Source organism: Rosa rugosa, chromosome 4 (genome assembly GCF_958449725.1).
Source record: "Rosa rugosa chromosome 4, drRosRugo1.1, whole genome shotgun sequence".
NCBI lineage: Eukaryota > Viridiplantae > Streptophyta > Magnoliopsida > Rosales > Rosaceae > Rosa > Rosa rugosa.
In genome coordinates this window covers 56058197-56079891 of record NC_084823.1, presented here as the reverse complement: position 1 = coordinate 56079891, position 21695 = coordinate 56058197, and the positions used below count along the sequence as shown (strand labels likewise).

General features: G+C 39.7%; 3 protein-coding genes across 3 annotated transcripts; 1 reads left to right on the top strand and 2 right to left on the bottom strand.

Moving 5' to 3' along the window:
• Positions 1–5368: 5368 nt before the first annotated feature.
• Positions 5369–11588, bottom strand: LOC133707014 (DDT domain-containing protein DDR4). The gene is made up of 12 exons (XM_062132560.1): positions 10983–11588; positions 10759–10869; positions 9220–9306; positions 9091–9128; positions 8924–9005; positions 8614–8720; positions 8297–8453; positions 7454–7546; positions 7161–7284; positions 7024–7066; positions 6746–6946; positions 5369–6639 (listed from the first exon to the last, which is right to left on the bottom strand). The coding sequence occupies exons 1-12, from the start codon at positions 11406–11408 to the stop codon at positions 5871–5873; spliced, it is 2238 nt and encodes a 745-aa protein (XP_061988544.1). The 5' UTR covers positions 11409–11588; the 3' UTR covers positions 5369–5870.
• A 2626-nt stretch (positions 11589–14214) lies between these two features.
• LOC133745081 (F-box protein CPR1-like) lies at positions 14215–16313 on the top strand. The gene is made up of 2 exons (XM_062173074.1): positions 14215–14438; positions 14703–16313. The coding sequence occupies exons 1-2, from the start codon at positions 14215–14217 to the stop codon at positions 16285–16287; spliced, it is 1809 nt and encodes a 602-aa protein (XP_062029058.1). The 3' UTR covers positions 16288–16313.
• Positions 16314–16451: 138 nt separating this feature from the next.
• On the bottom strand, positions 16452–19851 carry LOC133707015 (HIPL1 protein-like). The gene is made up of 7 exons (XM_062132561.1): positions 19338–19851; positions 19040–19197; positions 18152–18952; positions 17846–18062; positions 17556–17734; positions 17129–17370; positions 16452–17028 (listed from the first exon to the last, which is right to left on the bottom strand). Exons 1-7 carry the CDS (start codon positions 19426–19428, stop codon positions 16626–16628), a joined length of 2091 nt encoding a protein of 696 aa, XP_061988545.1. The 5' UTR covers positions 19429–19851; the 3' UTR covers positions 16452–16625.
• Between the last annotated feature and the right edge of the window lie 1844 nt (positions 19852–21695).

Sequence of the window (21695 nt, the reverse complement as noted above, 5' to 3'; positions counted from 1 at the left end):
TTTCTTATATAAATGTGTTACTTATAATGTTTATGAATATAAAAATTACACCATTGTTAAGATCTTGTTGAGATATTCAATATGAGCCTAATATTTGATATGTTCAGAATTTTTTTGCTTAAAAGTGTCATTTTCAAGTTTTATGATATATATATATATATATATATATATATAAGTTTGCTTAGGTGCGGATATCCGCACCGAAGAAAAAGGTGCAGATTTCCAGTTTTGACCCACTTTCCGATCACATTTTTACATCTTAGCCGTTCAGTTTTTAGATCCTAATGTATAGATCATCTCTGCAAAATTTCAGCCAATTTGATGATCGTTAAGGCATCCAAAATTTCAATTTACACGAACGGACCAAATCTGTCGAACCGGAACCGTTCATATTTATAATGGTAAATTCCATTTTTGGATGCCTTAACGATCACCAAATTGGCTGAAATTTTGTAAAGGTGATCTATACATTATGACCTAAAAACTGAACGGCTAAGATGTGAAAATGTGATCGGAAAGTGGGTCAAAACCGGAAATCCGCACCTAAGCAAAAAGTGCGGACGTCCGCACCGGAGAAGCGCTGTATATATATATATATATATATGTTTTTATTTAAGTAAAATAGACTAATTTTATTAATAGCCTCGTAAAAATCATATTTGAAAATTTTGGCTTATAGAATTTGAATTACCGATGACATCACTGTTTTTTATTGATAGGTTAAATGGGCATCTTAGAATTTTTTTTTTTTTAGTAGGCTAAATCTGTTTGGCTTTTGGCCTATAGTGAAAGATGCTCTTAATAATGTTACAAGCAGATGGTGGTAGTAGCAGTAGCAGTAGTACTCAAAACTTGTAAGACTATTCTTGTGCAGAACATGGAGCCAGAATCTGTGATAGTGATTTTACACCATCCTAGAAACATAATAATGAAGGTTTTCTATAGATGAGCTGGCTAGATGAGCTGGCTAGCTTGAATATTGATTGAAACCTTCATATATTAGGCTCCAGTCTTGTCCTTGTCTGTGAATCAATAATTATGCCTTCATATAGTTATAGCTTAACTAACTAAATGCTATATTGGTGAGGTATAAGTATAACTCAGTGGATAATGACATTTTCTTTCGACTTCCAAAAGAAGTTATTAGTGACTGGACAAAGAAAACAACCAAACGTCCAAACCGTAGTAGAGTATGGTCCAGTAGTACTCTCCACGAGTCCACGGGACAGATAATAAAGTTGGGCTATTCAACTCTCTAGAGGGGACAAAATATTTTAGGGGTTTTGTCCATTTACCTCATTTCTAGGGATTTTTTTCCCACTTACCCCATCAAGTTTTTTTAATTCTCTCTTACCCAATACACTCTAAGGGAGTCTTCCCTAATACCCCATTAAGATTTTTTTTTTGTTTTTAATTTTTTTTAATACCATTTTACCCCTCACCCCTTTGTTACTTAGAGAGAGAGAGAGAGAAAATGGAAGAGAGAGAAACCATAGGAGACTTCGCCGGAGCCCGTCACCGGCCGCCGGAATCCGGTCACCGGTCGCCGGAATCCGGTCAACTTTCGCCGGAATCCGGTCACCGGTCGCCGGATTCCGGTCACCGGCTGCCGCCCACCGGAATTTGCTGAAAATCTCACCGGAAAGTTTTTTTGCCCCCAATAGACATCTATTGCCCCCCTAATAGAGGGGCAATAGACGACTATCAGCCATGTATTGCCCTCCAATAGACGACTATCAACCATGTATTGCCCCCCAGTAGACGTCTATTGCCCCCCAATAGACGTTTAGATTACCGAAATGGTAATTAATCTTCCTAAAACTATACAAATAAAACTTTGATTAAAGAAAAAAAACGAGGAGATTACATCAATTCAAAACGTCTATTGCCTCCCAATAGATGTCTATTACCCCCCAATAGACGCTTTAACAGATGTCTATTGCCTCCCAATAGACGTCTATTGCCCCCCAATAGACATTCAAATTTTTTTTTTCTTTTCTGTCCCATTACTTAAAAAAAAAAAAAAAAAAAAAAAAAAGATTTAGGCACCCAGAAATGCTCTGGGCACCCACCTCTTCACTTTTTCGCCGGTTGCTGTTTCAGGGGAAGACCCTAGAAAAACCAGGACGATGACCGAGACCGGAGAAGGACACACAGTAGCTGTTTTGGGGCAAAAACGGCGGCGTTGGCAGAGGAAGAGCGTCGAACTCGCAGAGAGAGAGCACCGGTTAAGAACCCGAACCTGTCTTCCCCTTTCTCGACCGCAAATCCTCCGATTCCGATTCAGATTCAAAACTCCAGTTCACTCTTAGCGACGACGCCGCTTTGAAGTCTCCGATCAGCAAGGCCCGACTGGACCCGCAGCTCTAAGCTCGGAGAAGACGAACGCCCTCAGATCGGTGATTATCGGAGTCGAACTCGAAGCGATTGTAGTTGGTGTCGTAGCTGCTGGGGGCCACAGGCTCGATCTTGGAAGGTGCGGAAGAAACAAGGCCTGGATCGGTTCGTCGTCGTCGCGCCTCTCGCCGGGACCGGTGATCTGTACGTACGGGGAGGGAGAGAGAGAGAGAGAGAGAGAGAGAGAGAGAGAGAGAGAGAGAGAGAGAGAGAGAGAGAGAGAGAGAGAGAGAGAGAGAGAGAGAGAGAGAGAGGAGAGATAAGAGAGAGTGGCTTTGATGTAATTGTATAATTAAGCTGAGGGTAAATTTGACATTTTCTTTGAAATCGGGTTAGTGGGAATAAAAATCTGTTGCTGGGGTAAGTGGGATAAATTTGGCCAATTTTGGTGCATTTGGTCAAGGACCCAATATTTTAATCCAAACCAGCTCGCATGGTAGTGAATCTCAAAAGTATAGTTTAGTTAGTTTACATTTTTTTTTTGGCAAATAGTTAGTTTACATTTCAAATATGGCATACTGAAAGGCCTGGTATTTGGAATTAATGGAGCAAAGAACCAAAGCAATATAGCACCTTGCTTACAAAGCTATGACTAAGAAACTAAATGGGACAGATTCAACCATCGCATATAAACATTTAACCAGTGAACACTGAAAATCAATCTAGCTAGACAAACACAAGGAATCGTTTGATTATATATGCCTAGTTTTTCGTTTAGACTCCGATAATGAAGTTCATAAAACGACATAGAAACTTGTGATGAAAGGAAAGATCTTGCTAAGGGGGAAACATACAGAGGATAAATGCTTAAAACAAGCAAAATCCAAGTTTATAACATGATATACAGACTAACTGAAATAGATAAAAACAGTTGTAGCTAAACAAAGTCCGTGGAAACTGTTGAAAAAAGTATTTCGATTTTTTTTTCTCTGACCTAGCTCTGCTAGGGTTTGCTCGACGACTGCCGTCTTCGATAAAACTTCATCACCATGATCTATGGTGGTGTACCAATGACTAGGTGGGTGGGGCTCTATTCCCTTCTCTTATCTGGTTGGCTTGTGGGTAGAGGCGGCAATGTTTTTCTTCGACGTGTTTCCCTATCTCAATATCTCTTGGCTTCTGCCTTTTCTTTGTTCTCACCGGTGATCTGATCGGTGGGCAGGCAATGTCTCCGACGTTGCCTCGTGTTCTGTCTTCTCTTGGAGACAGTTCGGTGGTGGATCACTTTGTTCTTGGAAGTGATGGGATAAGATGGGATCGTGTTGACAGCAGGTCTTTGATTTTGATATCGGGTTCGAGTCAACGTGTTGTTGCCGTGAAGCCGGCTCTTGCGGCATGGGTGCAGCAATCAGATAGAGGTCGGCCAGATTTACTTTTTGGCTTCCGGGTTGACAGCTTGATGGAACTGGACGGTGACGGTCTGGGTCTGGTTCCTTATGTCGACGATGGTGGCAATTACGACAACACCCTAAGCAGCGACTTTTCGGATGGTGGTTTATTGGTAGTGTCGATGGATCTGCGTGCGGTGGGTGTGATACCGACGACGGTAACACCGGATCCGATGGTGGAATTGTTGTCGATGGAGAAGCTGCTGCATGGAAAGTGGTGCAGGCTAGGGCTTCCCTTGGTTGGGGACACTGGGCCTCAAGATGGAGGATGAGACTTCTTTGTGTGGATTTCGGTCCTTTTAGCTTTTTTGTTTTTGTTTTTTGGTTTAGTCTTGGGCCTGCCTTCTTGTTTACAAAAGGAGGCTAGGTCAATTTTATTTTTTTGAGTGGGGAGATCGACAAGAGACAAGTTGCTTCTTGGTTAATTTTATTTGTTCTTGGGGTTACTTAGTTTCTTGTTTTTGCGCTTAACCAAAAAAGGTGGGTGTGCTAGGGGTATACTGAGTAGTATGCTTGTGTGAGGGGTGTGCTAGATAGTGTGCTCTATGTAATGGTTTTTTCTGACAGCCCTTTGAGCAAGTCATTATTGTATTGCTTGCTGAATTGCATAGTGGATGACCTTTTCAACTAAAAAAAAAAAGTCCGTGGAAACTAAAAGGAAAATCATCATTTTATATGTTACGCAAGATCTGACTTGGTATACTTCGTACCGATTGAAATGAACGTATCTACTATTTGCAAGTTTTAAGATTTACAAGTAGTGGTCAATGTGCATTATTCTGTATATTCATGTTGGGTGGAAATTTGCAGTGCTATTTTACCCTCTGGATTATGAGTAATGAGCCAATTAACCTATCTTTTTCGCGGTTATTGACATGTTTTAGTGTCAATGACAAGAACAAATTCCGCGACAAAGTGCGGGCCAATTTTCTAGTTAACAGCGATAGGCCCTAATTCACCGACAACGAAGGGCAAAACCGACTTTTCACTCACTTGATAGTGGCAGGCTGTAATTCACGTAACCACCGAGGGCAAAACCGTCATTCAATTCAGGCTCGAATGAACAGTGGCACAGTGCGATGCCCTTTAGATATATGTATAATTTCTTCTTTGTTCTTTGTTGGATCATAGTTAACTAAAAGAAGAACAAGTTTATTGTCTCCATAGACTATGGGTGAAAACAGTCTCACACATTTTCAACACCCAATTTTATTGTCTCCAGTGTTGTAATCTCACCATTGGTAAAATATGATTTTTATGATATGTTTCATGTGATGGTTTTAGAATTGTTTAGAAATCACGATTTAGCGTGGGTAGGTTAGCCTCCCTGACTTTACCTTCTGATAACCTCACTTGCCTTGACGGGAACATTTGGTATGGTGCTATTCGTATTTTATTTGTGTAGCTAAACACCCCATTTCAACCTGAAACACTGCTGATCACCATACATCCCAGCAGAACGTGCTGCCCGTGCAGCGTTTTATTGAGCATTTTCAGTGTATAACAGTACTAAATAAAACTAAACAGTAACACAACAGTGCTGGTAATATACTGGGTTGCCGAGCAAAAGCTACACAAATCTATAGCTAAATGAAAGGACGATTAAGTAAGCCAATCTTAATACAAGAGAGAATGGAGTTACCTTTTCAGGGAGGATGGCAACCCAACCAACCCAACATGCTAAGACTCATGCTGATCATTACCATGGGATCCACGATCCTGAGAGATAATACTACAAGAGGCTTCAACTTTGAACATCGAAAGCCAAGTTTTTAAGTTACATATTAGTTGAGGATTATGGTACATTGATTGGATCAACTAAACAACTCCCAACTCTCCATTCATCTGCTGTAGGTTTCTTTGAATGCTGAGACACTAAAAAATGACTAACTAATCTACATAACTCTCCGCATCATGTTGCTCCCCTGCTGCAAATCATGCACCAAGGTTGTTGCTTAGATTCTGCCTCGGAGAACTCCAACTGAAACTTTCTCCTAGGACTAAGCACAAAATTTATAAATTTTACAATAGTACAGGCTTCCTTGCAATACCGGGCTTGTTGTCTAGCATAGGAGGAAGCTTCGCTCACAAATCATCCGCATCATCTTTCATTATCGTATTTGGACCATCGTCAAAACCTGAACCAGGGGCAAGTTCGTTTAGGTCAAGGAAACGTCTTTTCTGTACACCTCCGACTTCATTTTCCCCTGGGCTATTTGATTTTTCAGGTGGCTGGTTTTCCACTTTTTCTACTGTTTCTGGGTAATTTTCAACAGCCTGATCAGCCTGACCAACTTCCATTTCATGGTGACCATCATTAACATCTGAATCTTGACTTTCCATTGAATAGTCACCATTCTCAGTTGCATCAGAGTGTCGATCTGATGCATTTGACTTCTCAGGTTTCATAGGCTCTGTATCTGACTCTGAAAACTCATACTGCCGATAATCAATACGATTTCTGGTGGCCCTCTTACTGCGTCTTAGACCTGACTGGAGCTCATCAACCGACCTCAATTTAGCTTCCCTCCTAGTACGTCCTGGCAATTCCTTAGGACGACCGCGCAGTTTCTTAAACTTTCGAGGTTCATCACTTTCCTCACTGGCACTAGCAGAATCTTCTTCTTCCTCCTCTTCCTCCTCTTCAGGATTTTCTTCCTCCCAACGATACTCCTCATCTCCTTCAGAGCTACTAGAAAACTTTCTCCTCTCCTTACGTTTCTTTAAGTATTCTTCATCATAAATAGCTTCACCAACTATTTCATCATCACTGTCGAAGTCTGCATCATTATCTGAAACTGCTTCAACAAATTCTTTTGCAGAATACCGTTGGGGCCTCTGTCTTCGCCGATTGCTACAAGTAATGCATAAAAATTAGTATATAAATGAAACTCAAGGCATCAACACTGAAACTGAACTTTTACCAAAAATAAAATGAAAAAAATAAATAAATTGTGCACCTTCTATCCATTTGTTCAGATTTGTCATCTTCCTCGACATCATCTTCTTCGTCTTCGTAATCAGGTGATTTAGGAGACAGAGGGCTAAATCCCACATGCTCATGGGAATTTGAAGTACCACTCCATTTACCATTGCTAGAAGCTTCATGTTTCATAACAACATCTCGTTTCTGTAAAGGCTCAGGGGATGGCTGTTTCGTTCTGCACGGAAAGATAATTAATACTCAAAAGTACATTAGATTGGAAGAGAAAACAACGAGATCCAGGTGATTCCATACTTGGTTATCTTGATGGCCTCATTGATCGACCGGTCATAATCATCTGCAAAGATAAAAAGAACATTCAGAGTGTTTAGTTTGATTGAGCTTTTCAATTGGGAAAACAATAACAAACAGGTCAAGTTTGTTTCACTCACCAAAAGTGTATGTGACAGGTTTTCTGTCACGAAGAGAGCGCCCCGGACCAAGCCCATCCACAGACACATAATTATCAAGGAGTAGAGCTTGTCTGTGTTGCTTCTTCAGCAACTTCTCTTTCCTCTGTACATGCAGCAAATTAAACAATGGAAGTTTATGAGATGAAGTTCTTGCTACAGAGCAACCAACACAAGTGTAACCCCTTTAGATCTATTTGAAAGAATCCTAGAACCATGTACAAAAAATTCAACCCAAGAAAGCAAAGAGCAATCAGCCAAGAATCACTACTTACCTTGTGAACCTTCTCAATCTCTAAAAGCATGTCACCTTTCAACTTTTTTCCTACAGCAGCCTCTGTTCTATTGATACTGGAGAAAAGTTTTTCCTGTGACAACGCATTTCAAATGAGGAACACCAACAGAATCATCAAAGAGGGTTATTATAACTTTAATCTCATTATGAGTTCCATTAACTATATGGACAGATGAGCAATAATCTAAAGAACATAACATTTTATGATCTGTAGAAATGAATTAACAGGAATTTGAAATCCCAAAAGATTTAGAAACTAGGATTAGTAATATATACCAAGTCTCCTCAAATTAGTCTATACGTGAAGTGTCTTAGATTCAGTCTTTAATATCAAACAATTTGCAGTAAAATAAATAATTCCATCACCTTGAAATGTACTATATCTATAAATCCAAAGCTTGCTTTCTTTTTTACATATCAAGGAAAATCACATAGGTTTAATGTGGTAATGCAACCTATCTCTTAAAAGGCCAATCATATAAAACGGACAGCTCTGAATGTCACACCCAGCAGAAACAGACGAGATGAAAAGATTTTGGAAATAGAAGTTAGATTCACGGTTTTCAAAGTACATAACATTCTACAAGTTCAAATTTTAGACGCAGTTTCCAATACTAGTTTCCTCGCACACAAAATGGGGCTTATAAATACTAATGTTGATCCCACAACAACATTACATCGCTCAAAATCACCTCAACCAAAACCAATGTGTCAATGGTTGCCAATCAGAGGTTCCCAGATTCTAGGATTTGTAAAAGTATGAAAAATGACTTGAACGTTCAATCTTAAAATTTTGCAAGGAAATAACATGTTAATAACTTACTCCAACATCTTGAAATTCATCAAAATTGGTTGCAACTGTTTCCCACTGGTATGTTGTACTAGGAAGGACATGGGAACCCTTTGCTCTTACTTTCTTCACCTCAGTCTTCCTTATCTCCCGATATAACCGATAACCAATAATTGGATCATCTTCATACCTACAGAAACAACAAACATGGTGTGGTTACTACTCGAGCAAAAATTGACCAAGACCAAAACCCTTCCACCAATCTTTTTTTCTTTAAGATAGTTCCGACAAATAAAGGTAAACTATAAAATTAATCGAGACAGTTTCCTTAAGAAATTTGATTATATTACCAGTAAGAGATTCCATGTGAATCACCCCCAAGGCGTTCTTTACGAAATGTGGAAAGCTGGACACCATGTTTCAGTGAATTGTCAATGTAGTTCCGGATATCCTCTTGCTGCAAAACATCAGTCAGATATAATCCTTTTGGTGAAATAACAGAAGCATAAATCAATCATTCAAGAGATAACTGATAACAAATCAGTTTTCCAGCTCCAAGAATATGATTTGCAATTCATGAATCCTAAGAATCAATTTTCAAAGGCGGGGGATGAGGCCGCTAAAGACTTGCTAAGATGTTAAATTGTCCTTAAATAATACCTCAACACGAATATCACAAAGTGCTTTCAAAATGACCACACGGACACCGGGATCAAGTGTTTTATATACTTCAATCTCCGCCCTATCAAACATGATGTGACATGTTATGATCACAAACAGATACACAGAGTCGTGTTAAAAGTAAACAAGTACGAATAATTGCTCACCCATGTGAAGCAACAATAGGTAGATCTCCATCTGCAACCTGCAATTAGTCAAATCCAAGTTAGTTTCTCTGCTTCTACAAAACCACAAAACACCTACTCCAGCCAGAGTATGGCACAGAGTAAACTTACCCAATGCCACCAGTCTCTCAACTTTCTGCATAAAACAGTTATCCAAGTATCACGTGTAAGTGCCATTCTCGTCACAGGGGGAATCGCCTATAAAAAAAAATCAGTTAAAAGTTATAGGCTAAGCCAGTAGCTGTTGCACTTTATCCAATATCAACAAAACAAAATGTTCCAGCAGCATAGGAATGCATACAGTCACGTCAGATTAAAATTGAAACAAGGAGACCCTTTCAACTTAATTAGCAGGAGTATCACCAAAATAATATAAAAATAAATAAATATAAAAATAAAACACACACACATACACTAATGTAGAACTGGAAAAGGCTTAATGTTTCAGAATATTGAGATTTTGGAATCGTAAAAGGGAAACAAAGATAGCATGAAGAAAGAACAAATATCCTCTGGCCAAGGGATTCAATGTATTGAAAACTTCTAATCTTGTATATCTTGTACTTCTTATCCCACAGCAACATGTGACAAAGATCATGGGTAATGATACGAGTCACAAAGAAGCTTTCTCTTTCCTCAACTAAGTAGCACTGTTTTTCCTGTACTAAAATTTTAGGTAAAACTACCGGTGCTGTTTGAGTTAAACATCTAGTGTCTGCTACTTCAATAAAAACATATAAAAGATATTGGAGAGTGATATCCACACTCCCCATTTTACAATCCACACTATATTTCTTTTTTGGTAACTTAAATTTTGTCTTTACTAACTTAAATTTTGTCTTTTTATGAGACTTTTGACTAAAGAATGAAAGAGGGAATGTGGATTACAAATTAGGGAGTGTGGATTTCACTCCCCAAGATATTCTATCAGTATATAATTCTTTATGTATAAGAAGCAAAGAGAATAAGAGGAGAACATTAACACAGAATAGTCTCAAAGAATAGGGGCGAAGAAGAAAAAGACTCATACAATCAAACCAATTAGTTATGTTACAGTTTGATTAACTTAATTTGACTTGTCTAACCCAAGTTTCTTAGCTATTGAATTGGCTACAGAAACTAGTCTTTGTCATAAAACAGGTCTTGTACAAAAATTTAAACAAGATTCCAACCAAAATCATGCCTCAGCAGCCACCAAAAAGATTAAAAGCCTTGATTCTTGCATATTATGATCTCATAGGGGCCCTTGCACTAACATATTGGCAGACGTTTACCCACCATCTATAACTTGTATTTGCAAGTGCCTAATAGAAACCTGCAAACTCTTCTTTTACGTCCTATTACTATGACTTCGAAAGGTGTTTCCAAAAAACAAGCACTCAAGTAGTAAAGCCATTAAAGACAGAATTCTCCAGAACATGAATTCCATAAAGAACCAACTAGAACAACTTCAGTAGACTACCTAGCCAATCTCATTCTCTGACAAAATGCTTCTGAACTTAAGAACAGAAAACTTAAAAGCTTATGTATATAAGTTGTTAATTTCCGGGACGAACAAGCTTCAATTTGTCCTCACCCAAAACAAGTTTCGACGAAATTAAACTAAAAATGCAAACTTGATTGCTCAAAACTCAGCAGCTAAGTACCAACCTTCAACAAGGGAATGTGAATGTCACTCAAGCTATCATTGGGTGTGATCAAAGCAGTCTCCAATTCCTCAGCCGAGAACTCGGCGTGTATATTCAACAGCGGCCGAAACGCCTGAAACACATTCAAACAATGCATAAGCCCTAAAACAAAGCAACCACCACAAAAACCCTAACAATCCCCCAAAAACAAAAACAAAAAAAATCAAAGCTTTCAGAAGACCTCACATGTAGAAAATTGAGCACGGAGGCCAATTCCCACATGGACCGGAGCGTCCACCGCGGCAGTTGCGACGGCGAGGGCGGGTCCACCAGCGACGTCACGATCTTGCTGGCGCTCCCGCATTGCTGCGGCGACGACGACTCGTCGTTCTCCTGCTGCGGCTGCTGCTCCTTCCTCGCCGCCTTCGGCTTCCTCGGCTCGGCGTGCTGGTGCTGCTGCTGGTACTGCTGCTGCAACCTAGCCGCGGCGCGTAGGGTGCAAGCGCGGGAGGGGCGGTTGCTGCGGGACAGCGGCGGCGGCGTGGGGGCCGGGGCTGTTGACGATGTCGTTGTGGCCGCGACGTCGTCGTTTTGAGGGGGTTGTGGTGGTTGTTGGGGTTCCGGCGAGGATCGGTCGGACGGGATCGGAGGAGGAGAAGACTCAAGAGACATGGCTTTTAACGGGAGATCGGGAGGGTTTAGAGGATTGCTACATGGAGAAGAGGATCAGAGTCGCTCCCATGGCTTTGCATTTTGAGGGTTTCTGTTAATTTTTTTTTGGTTTCTTTTTTTTTTTCCTTTTTTTTTTTTCTTTTTTTTTTCACAGTGAAGAAACAAAAGAAGGGCACAACAGAGGGAGGAGGAGGAGAGTACCAAAAGCTTCAAACCACCGTTCACATATCACACAAGAGGGTTTATTATTTTTCACTAATATTAATAATAAATTAATAATTAATATTAATAAAAGGTTATTTTCTTTTCGGACAGTCACTTTTTTTTTTTTTTTTTTTTTTAAAGCAATTGGACAATCGGAGGAGATCTTCAATGCGGCGGTCGGATCATTGAGTTTGTTCGACCATCCAATCACGTCTCCCCACGTATGTAAGCTTTTTAAATATCGTGTGCTTTTTGATATTTCTTCGATCAGTAATAAGTTATCATGAGTATAGGATTTTGAAAAGAAACATTTTGATTGGAGGGTCTGACGTGTCACTTGAAAAAACCGCTTTGCATAAGATATTCTCTGGTGATAATTGGTAATTGGGGTTGTTTACCTTTTATCTACATGAATTTTATTGTTATCTGTTTTACTTCTGATTAATTATTTTTTCTTGAAGAATAATGAAGAGATTTAATGGTTATCGGAGAATGATGAAGGTTTTATTGGCAATGACACAGGTGTCACAATCTATCATAGATATGTTAATTGTCGAATAATTACACTAAGCAAGTTAGTTACCACAAAAATTACATATTATGGGCTCATAACCGTAAGATTTATAATTGTATTGTTGATTATGATAGCTGATAAATGTAGCGGTCATCAAATCTTTATCCCAAGTACCACAATTATGGTAAAATATGAAAACAATCGGCACTAATTACGTAATTAGCTAGACGAATGTGAGAACAGATTTGACTTTTAAATAAGGGGGGTGAAATTTGCACCCCCTAATTTACAAACCACACCCCCCTTTTATTTTTTTAATAATATTTCATGCACCTCTTTTTGAACTTCCCAAAACACCCTCAAAGTCAGATATTCTTTTTGAGTCTTTTCTTCTCTTCCCCCCCCTCCTTCCAGACCACCATCAAGGTCCACTCTCTCTCTCTCTCACTCACACACACACGCACTGTTCTCTGCAACCAAAATTACCCAAGTTGGGTTCCTCTTCTGCGGCGCGGTCACCGTCGCTCAGCCCTCGACGGTGCTCACCCTCCCCTGGCCCGAGCCCCGTGACCAGCGATTTCTCTCTCTCTCTCTCTCAATCCCCAAATTTGAAAAAACTCAATACCTTCTCTCCCTGCTTCTACAAAATTGCATTAGGATCATTCTACCTTAGGTTTAATAACCACCATGTCGCCTTCTGAGACTTAAAAAAACAAAGCTCTATGCTCCACCAACAATTGAGATTATATACACAAATTCAACCTGTCCAGAATGAGATCCTGTTAAGTCCAACATCACATTGTCAGCATCACCTCTCTTCCAAATTGTAAATTCCTCAACACAAACCCACAAATTCCCTCAACAAGATTCAAACTTTATCACTCAAATCCCCCAAATTAATTGCTAAATTCCCAATTTAAGTACCAAAACCCAAACCCAAAAAAAAAAAAAAAAATCACCAGTAAACAGATTCAAGGCTAGCATCTTTCTTACACTCAACTTAAAATTTCACTGCATTCAGCTCCCAATCAAATCATGAATTCACAAAATCCAATCTTTTTCCTTGACTAGACAGAAAACCAAAACATGCTGAAGAAGAAGGGAAAGGAAGACGGATAAGGGCAAAAGAGATAAAGAATGTATGGATTCCGGCGAGAGAGGGCTTTGAATTTGCAGAGGTTTGGCGGTTGTCGGCGAACCCAAAATGGATAAAACCAAGATTAAATATGCCGCCGTCCCTCTCATCGTCGACCACGACGCCGCCCGCTCGCACTCTCTCAAAGCCTGCTTCAACCTCACCAAGCCTCCAAGCGCCCCAGCCTCTCCATCTCGATCTACACTGGCAGCCGCGACGCCACCTGCGGCCTCAACTCTGCCAAGCTCCTGGGCCGGGTTACCCGTGTACTAGAACGGCTGGATTGGGATTGGTGGGAAGAACGGGTCCGGGTTGGCTCAGTCGCAGTTCTTCTTGAGCATCCGGGCCCAACCCGACCGGAGATTCGTGTTCAAGTTCAATGGAGAGCCCGAGTGTAGCCCACAAGTTTTTCAGGAAGATCGGGAAGAAGAGGGAGAGAAAGGACCTTGGTGGTGGTCTGAAAGAGAGAGAGAGAAGAGGGGGGAGAAGAAAAGACCCAAAAAGAAAAAGAAAAAAGAAAATCTGATTTTGAGGGTGTTTTGGGAAGTACCAAAAGAGGTGCATGAAATATTATTAAAAAAATAAAAAGGGGTGTGGTTTGTAAATTTGGGGGTGCAAATTTCACCCCCCTTAAATAAACTCTAAAATTCGTCAAATTTGAGTTGACTTAATGACTAGACTCCAACTCTCCAAGTTAACCTACATAGTTGATCTTTTGACCCGGTAAATATATAGCAAATGAATATTTACAGATATATATTATCATGTTCATATACTCGGTTAATTGTTTATTCAGTTGTGTTTAACTATCATTAGATTTTTTTTTTTTTAATTATCATTAGATTTAAATTCAGAGATAGAGACTGATAAGGCAACTGAATAGCAGTTGAATTTAAACCCTAAACTCTAAACTGTATGGTTTTGACCTAATTGCTTCATTCTCTCAAAAAGCCATGGAAGAAGGGAAAGCCAAGTCTTTATTTGTGATGGCGTATTCTGATCACAGCTCATATAGCTCGCTATATGAGGTGAAAATCCAACCAGGAGGACAAGTCATAGGCGGCGGTGGAGAATGTAGCAACCGTCGTAAGAGGAGGAGTTCTAGGCGTCGTAGGGTTCTGCTACTTGAGACTGTAGCAGCAAGGTTACCGACGCATTCACATTTGGGAACTGCCAGGTTCTTCAGCCGCTCCAAACTATACTTGTTGGGAGTCGCTCCCTCCTTGTCCGTCTAGGCCAAGGAAGATACTAGGCTATGCCGTTTGTTATGGCTTTATTCTGTTCTCACTTGGCGACGACTCCTTCATGGCTTTTGATGTCACCAGAAAACAATGGCATGAAGTCCAACTGTGGCAGCCTGCTTCTAGTGATCATCGGTTCAGTGGGAGGGCTGTGGTTGTAGGTGACACTATCTATACCTTTAAGATTTTTCAAGTAATAGTGTTGTTGCATTCAACTTTTGGTGGGATTTAGATCAGGAAGGTGATGTTACATTTTATATAAGCCCTCAACCCGATTTGGAAGCCTTGCATATCAACAAGGCCTTTCTGGTGCAAACAGGTCGTTATAAGTTTACAGAAACTAGACAAGGATATTTGGTTCACTTGGGAAACTTGGATTTTTGTCTTGTCCAAAATCGGTTCAAAAAACATAGAGCTGATCGTGAACAGAAACTCTGTATCACCACGTTTCAAGTTGTGGTCGACGATGAACGGGGAGGGAAGCATATCATCAAGACCTTACATTCAACTTTCTGTGAGGTGGACTCCCCCATTCGTTTGGGTTTCAGCTTTACTCCAGATTGTGATGATTTTGAACCCACAGAAGAGGAAATGAGAGTGAAAAAACAAGCTGCAACATTGAGTAACCTTGCTGATTTCGATGCAAATGAATTCGGCATGTCACACACTATCCCACAAGAGCTAATCTTTGACATACTTGCAAGGCTTTCGACCAAGGATTTGATACGACTCATGTGTGTTTCCAAAGCATGGAATGCAGCCATCCAAGACCCAGAATGGGCCAAGCTGCATCTCCAGCTCTCCATCAAGCGCAACTCTTTGGATCCTACCTTTTTAATTCTACCATCTAAGCTTGATGAGTTTTTTACAATGACCTTGTTCGACAATGGCACAAAGGGAAGACTTGTGTTAATCAAGCAGCAGTCAAAGCAGGTTGAGAAAAGAAATAAGATCTTGGGCTGCAGCAATGGTTTGCTTTGCATTTACGAATCTATGGAAAATGAAGACTTTGGTTTGTGGAATCCGACAATCCACAAGTTTAAGAGGATTCCTTTGTCAGCCTTCAATAAGTGGACGCAGAGCAAGACCTTTTATGGCTTCGGGTATGATTCAGTCAATGATGACTATAAGTTTGTGAAAATGGGACAGTTTAAGGATCCGAGTGGTGTTGTTACAAGCTCGGAAGTGCAGGTTTATAGTCTAAAATTGCACTCATGGAAAAGGGTCCAAGATTTGCCTTCTCATCTTAATAAAGATTATATACTTGCCTCAAATGGGGTTTGTCTGGGTAGTTCTTTACATTGGTTGATGAGATTAGGTGATAAAGGTGGAGGACCAATGATAGTTCTATCCCTTGATCTGGCAAGTGAAGAATACCACTGGTTTTCTGCCCCAGCTTGCTATAACAGTGAGCATTTGAGTATCAACTACTTGGATTTGCATGTAATGGCAGGGTTCTTATGCTTTTGTTTCGACACTGATTTCCTCCGGGAGACTTGGATTTTGAAGGAATATGGAGTTACCAAATCTTGGACCAAGCTTTGTTATTATAACAGATATTGGAGTTGCAATCCTTTGATCTTTTCAAAGTGTGGTAAGAAGATTCTTTTCCCAAGAGTTGCGGAATTGTTTTGGTATGATCTGGAGAACAAGAGAATTGAAAATGTCAGCACTGATATCAGGCTTGTGAGGAGTAGGGCGTGGGCGTTACAGACGGTAACTTCTGTGGAAAACCTTAATCTTCTTAGGAGGCAACCAGAACTACCTTATAATAACTGTCACTAACCAATGCAGGGTCATAAAGTATTCTGTAATGAAGTAGGATATTCTCTGTATTGTAGTTTCAGTAGTGATTTTATTTTCCTCACTATAATGAATAATATCTGAAAATTTCGCAGTACCGTAACTTTGTTTGATTACAACATTTGGATACAACTACTTTGATACAATGGATCAATAGTGGGTCAACTTTATTGGATCAAGAAACTTTGAGCAAAGTAGCTAGCTTTCTATGATGATGCAATCATGTATATCCCTCTTATGATCAGTACTCTCAAAACAAATAATTACAAAGAAAAGCTGTTATGGTAAAATAATCACATAAGATATTGATGCAATTTATACTAGACAAAACTGAGCAGAAGCAGAAGTACCAGAGAAGAGACTAGGAGCACTGTGCTCTTAGATGGCTTACTTATCCAGCAAGCATCATTAGGTGAAGCAGAAGGACCTGGGGTTGCCACAGAAGTAACATTTTCCTTGGAGCAAGTGTAATTACAGCGACTAGGACGAACAACTCTATAAACACCAGAGCTCGACAGGACAAAGATATCTTTGCGGTTGTCCTCCCCGAATGAGAAAATGTAGCCCAGAGCCGGAAGACTGCTTCCAGGGACAGAGGTACAAGGTATGGGAGAGTCACGTCCGCAGCTGAAGGGGATTTTGCTTGTGCTAAAGTTGCCACTGTTTTCTGGGTCTTCACTGCCAGCCCATATGGCACCAGCATACAGATCTCCATATACATACCTGAAAAAAATTAAACAGAATCAGGATCAATAGTTTTGGAGAATGTGGCTACATTAGAGCATATATGTTGCGCATTCAAAGTGAGGAGTGATTAGCTTACCTTCCATACATGCATGGATCAGTTTTGGAGCGATAGATATATCCCCCAGTAATAGATGCTGAACCTTCTTTCTTGTTTACCTCAGAATGGTTGTACCCCATTATTGGAAAAATTGGGTTTGTGAGTCTTGTGGATGTGTTTTTACTAGATGAGTTTGGAAGAGTGAAAGGATAGGGGCCCTCATAAACATTCCAGCCATAGTTTCCACCCTTGGTGATAACATCCACCTCTTCATACAGATCCTGTATTGGATAAACAATTCAGTAACAGAGAAATAAGTAACCTCATTCGAAAAATATGCAACCACATTGGCTTTGTCATGAGATAATTGAGGAGTTGGGATCTTATAATAGACCAGCTTAGATCAGCTGAATAAGAAAAAACAGCTCATAAGAAACTTGCAGATGATGTATATATTATCTTATACCTGTCCAACATCTGCACATATAAAATATGAAGGCTCTTCTGAATCGAAACTGCAGCGCCAAGGATTTCTTAGCCCTGTGGCCCATATTTCTGGCCTCAGTTCTGGATCTTCACTTACTGGATTGTCTTTTGGGATAGAGTAGTTTCCCCATAGAACAAGTTTATCAATTTCTGAAGCACCTGTAAATAGACTACAATGTTAAGAAAAACAAAACTAGCTTGAGCTTTGAAAGCAAATTAGGAAACAGAAAATTCACCAACAAAACACTAATATTTAAAGCTGATACTCACTTAGAACATTATCAACGTCGAGCCTCATAATCTTTCCAAGCAATGATTTCTTGTTTTGAGAGAAGTTGTAGGGATCACCTGTGCCTCCACCATCTCCCATCATGAAGTATAAATACCCGTCCTCCGGTCCAAAGAGTATCTGTCCTGCATGATGACCTGTGAAAGGGAGGCCCATAGTAAATATCCTTCTAACTTCTGATGGTTTAGCACTTGTAGCCTGGAATACAACATCAAGATACATTAGTAATCGTCGAGTTAAAGTAACAACAACAATACAAATTGCTTTCAATGTGTACAGAGGTGTACCAAGGAAGGTTGTGACGCGGTACCATTAGCAGTGTATTCTGCTATAACAGTTTGGTACTGGCATGGTTGAGCACCATTATCAGAACCAAGCTTTGAAGGATCACAGTTGACATCTGAATTACATGAACATCTTCCTGTACATCCTGGCCACTTCTCCTTGTCACAGTTAAATGAAGCATAGAACCTCCCATTTTGTGCAAAATTGGGATGAAAAGCCATACCCATCATGCCAAACGCCGTATCAAAATGAACTTGATCAGTTAAATCCACAAAGGGACTGGACTCATCAAGCCCCATTGCCTCTCCTGACCCTTCTTCCGGTATAGTTGCCAACCAAACCTTACCCTCTTGACTGGAGAAAAATGCACGGTTTGAGCCATCAGGATGAGCAACCATGTTGAGGTAAGATCCATTACCGATTTTCTCAAGGCACAAACCATGTGGGGGGATAGGAGTTCCAGTGTCATTCAGTTTGACAGGCTCACCATCAAAACACACCGAGTCCTCACTAGAAACTCCACCAAATGCATTGCAGAAATCGGCTTTTGATTGCCAGAATTGGGTTAGCTCACTAACAGTGGAATTCACAGGTATTCCAGCTTGGCCTTGTAATGAAGGAGCAAATGGGGAGTTGGACATGGACACATTTTGACATGTGTCCCATAAGTTAGAGCAAAAGTCACTTGTTACTTGGATTAAAGACTGGGATGAATTTGCTGAAATAGTTGAGTTGCATAGTATAGGAACTGGCCTAGGCACAGAATTAACTGTGAATAGCTCAGCAGCAAATGGATCACACCTCTAAAAACAATTGCAGAAAACAAATAAGAAATTCATGTTTTCAACTTATGCTGGTTAAGCTGTAATAAGAGAGAGACAAAGACTTACAGCACAAAGTACTGGTTTCAAGAGAGAAGCACAAGCAGAACTAGAGATGTTCATGGACAGGAATTGCTTCTGTATCTGTGAATCTTCAGTGGAGTTGCAGCAAGCAGTTCCATTGTAAGAACAAAACTTGAGTGGGGTGCTCAGAGTAGAAGGTGCTCCTGCATCAATTAAATCATTTGAGTTCAGTTTATTCATAGAATCAAACATAAAGTAGCAAACTTTGAATATTAAATCAGATAAAGAAGCAAACTTTGTTTGTATACTAAATCAGCAAAGAAATTAGAGAACAAAAACCTACTTGAATCAATGCATAGAGGGTGTGAAATTGAATAATCAAAAAGCAACACCAAGGAACAAAGCAAGAGCCCAATTGCATGAACACCACCCATTTCACCAAAATTGAGAGAGAAAGAAATGTTTCTCTACAACATCTATAGAGTCAACTAGAAACAGTTGTGGATTGACAAGAGGAGTGCAAAGGGGTTGTGAAAACTATAAACATTCTGCCAGTTTCAACAACTCTATCCTCAACCAGTATATGCCTTTCTCCATTATGTGCAGATCAAGGTTTTAATATTCAGCTTCCAGAAGGGACATGATTTTCAAATCTCTCTTGCCTCTATTTTAATTCAACTTCCAGAATGATTCATTGAAACTATTTGTTTTCACTTTTCTGTCCCTCTCCCTCTCCCTCTCTCTTTCCCAAGCCTTTGACAATGTTTTCGTGTTTTTCAACTCCATGGATTTATACTTATCAATGACCATAGCTTAATAAAGACAGGGGACGCCGCACCATTATCAACTTGACATTTGCAGATAGAGCTGAACTTTGACTTTGCTTGAGTTTTATATCTAGCTTAATGGGGGTGGTTGTGAAACTGTGAAAGAACCCACTTGCTTAGGAAACCAACTTGGATGGATTTATCTAGATCTTTGTTAATTGTTGGTTTAATGTTTCTCGTGCACACATTGATTACCCATTTGCCCTTCTTTTTTGAAAGTGGTTTGGAACCCAGTCTAGTTGGGGAGGCTCAGCCCAACGCTCGGTTTCATTTATTGAAATAATATTTTGCATCCGGGGGGGGGGGGGGGGGGACTAGCCTGAATAATAGCAGAAGTCTCCACTAAACATATATCATCAAGTCCAGCAACACTAGCAAGATGCGCAAGTCCTATGTGCAACCCCATTTGCCCTTCTTCACAACTTCTTGTTTCTTTTTTTGAGTGAAAAGTGATTTATTTTCGGATACAAGTACTTTAGAGAGCCGATTTAACTCATGTGCAACCCTAACATGAATTTCGGAACAAAATCGCTCTTCTAATCCTAGAAAGGCTGCCCTTGTTGGGTAAACATAGTGAGTTCGAAGTTCAAACAATTCTTCAACAACACCGAAAAAAAGACAAGCCGAAATGGGATCAGAATATTCAACTAGGATTGAAACCAAGTTGGAACTAGCAGTAAAACAAGGTCAATAAGTGGACTGAACGGCCTTAATGACATCAACAATAAAAGAAAGAAACAAATACAGGAGGATGAGAGTTGAATATATACTCATGTAGAGCTAGCTCTCGTAGAAAAATAGCATGTGAGGGTCGTCACATGGTTCATCATCAATGTTGTGTTCAACTATTTCTGACATAGAAAAGAATAGAAAAATAAGAGAGGCTCAGGGGGGCTGTTCACATTAAATAAGTGAGAAAGGAGCTGTAATTGTTGAACGTGGAGAGCAGAAGGGTGGTCGGAAAGCCTAGTATAGGACTGGTGGAGCTTCCTGGTCCGGAAGGTGTCTTCTGAAAACGCGGAAAATGAAAATAGACAGTCTTCCATATATCCGATCGTGATAGCACTTTTTGCAGGGAAGAACTGAATCACTGATATTGAAACGGTATAGAAGATATGTCATGTAACACAATCGCCTTACTTAAGACTTGCTTACAATACTTTTTTTTTTTTTTTTTTGTGATGGCAACTACCTAGTTCTTATTAATAAGACTGTAGGCCTTACAAAATATATCGTGATTCACGTAGATCTATCCGCTTGTAACGATGACGTGAAATAGTGACTCGTTTGGATTTGGAGCATATATATAATTGTTACTTGAGTCTACAATGAAGGTAATCTATACTATAATTGGTTCTATAGTCAAGGTATGCAACAAAAGCCTTGATTGAATCTAAACTAAAGGTAGATTAGTAATATTCAATCTAACATGAAACACCTGCAATCAAACCAATAGCTGAGTAATACAAGATATGAGAGATGATTAGTATTTTTTTGTTTTGGGTTTTTGTCAATTTACTCCATTTTTAGAGATTTTTTTCCCACGTACCTTTTTGCTAACTGCGGTTCGATAACTCACCTGTCATCTACGATTACTTTCATTTTTTTGCATGTTGACTCTAGTAATGATATATTTTGTCATCCTATTTTACCCTTAGTATTAAATTCTTTGAATGATGATTTTTTTTTATCACAATTTATTATAATGATGCATTTAAGATTTTGTCAACTCATTATTATTGAAAGTTCCCTGAATGACTCCTTAGAGCAACTCCAACAGCTTCCCCATATTTTAGTTTTTCTCTATTTTAGGGAAAAATGAGCAACTTTTGCTCAAACAGATTCCCTATAACTTTCTCCATTTTAGGGAAAGT

What these genes read in the sequence shown, in the direction of transcription:
- LOC133707015 (XM_062132561.1), bottom strand. Translation starts at nt 19,428, where the DNA reads ATGGGTGGTGTTCATGCAATTGGGCTCTTGCTTTGTTCCTTGGTGTTG. An exon ending in CCCTCTATGCATTGATTCAA is followed by an intron (nt 19,198 to 19,337) that starts GTAGGTTTTTGT and finishes TAATTGATGCAG; the next exon opens with GAGCACCTTCTACTCTGAGC. An exon ending in TGAAACCAGTACTTTGTGCT is followed by an intron (nt 18,953 to 19,039) that starts GTAAGTCTTTGT and finishes AATTGTTTTTAG; the next exon opens with AGGTGTGATCCATTTGCTGC.
- LOC133707014 (XM_062132560.1), bottom strand. Translation starts at nt 11,408, where the DNA reads ATGTCTCTTGAGTCTTCTCCTCCTCCGATCCCGTCCGACCGATCCTCG. An exon ending in CCGTGCTCAATTTTCTACAT is followed by an intron (nt 10,870 to 10,982) that starts GTGAGGTCTTCT and finishes AATGTGTTTCAG; the next exon opens with GCGTTTCGGCCGCTGTTGAA. An exon ending in ATGAATTTCAAGATGTTGGA is followed by an intron (nt 7,547 to 8,296) that starts GTAAGTTATTAA and finishes GCGTTGTCACAG; the next exon opens with GAAAAACTTTTCTCCAGTAT.
- LOC133745081 (XM_062173074.1), top strand. Translation starts at nt 14,215, where the DNA reads ATGGAAGAAGGGAAAGCCAAGTCTTTATTTGTGATGGCGTATTCTGAT. An exon ending in TCACATTTGGGAACTGCCAG is followed by an intron (nt 14,439 to 14,702) that starts GTTCTTCAGCCG and finishes TTCAAGTAATAG; the next exon opens with TGTTGTTGCATTCAACTTTT.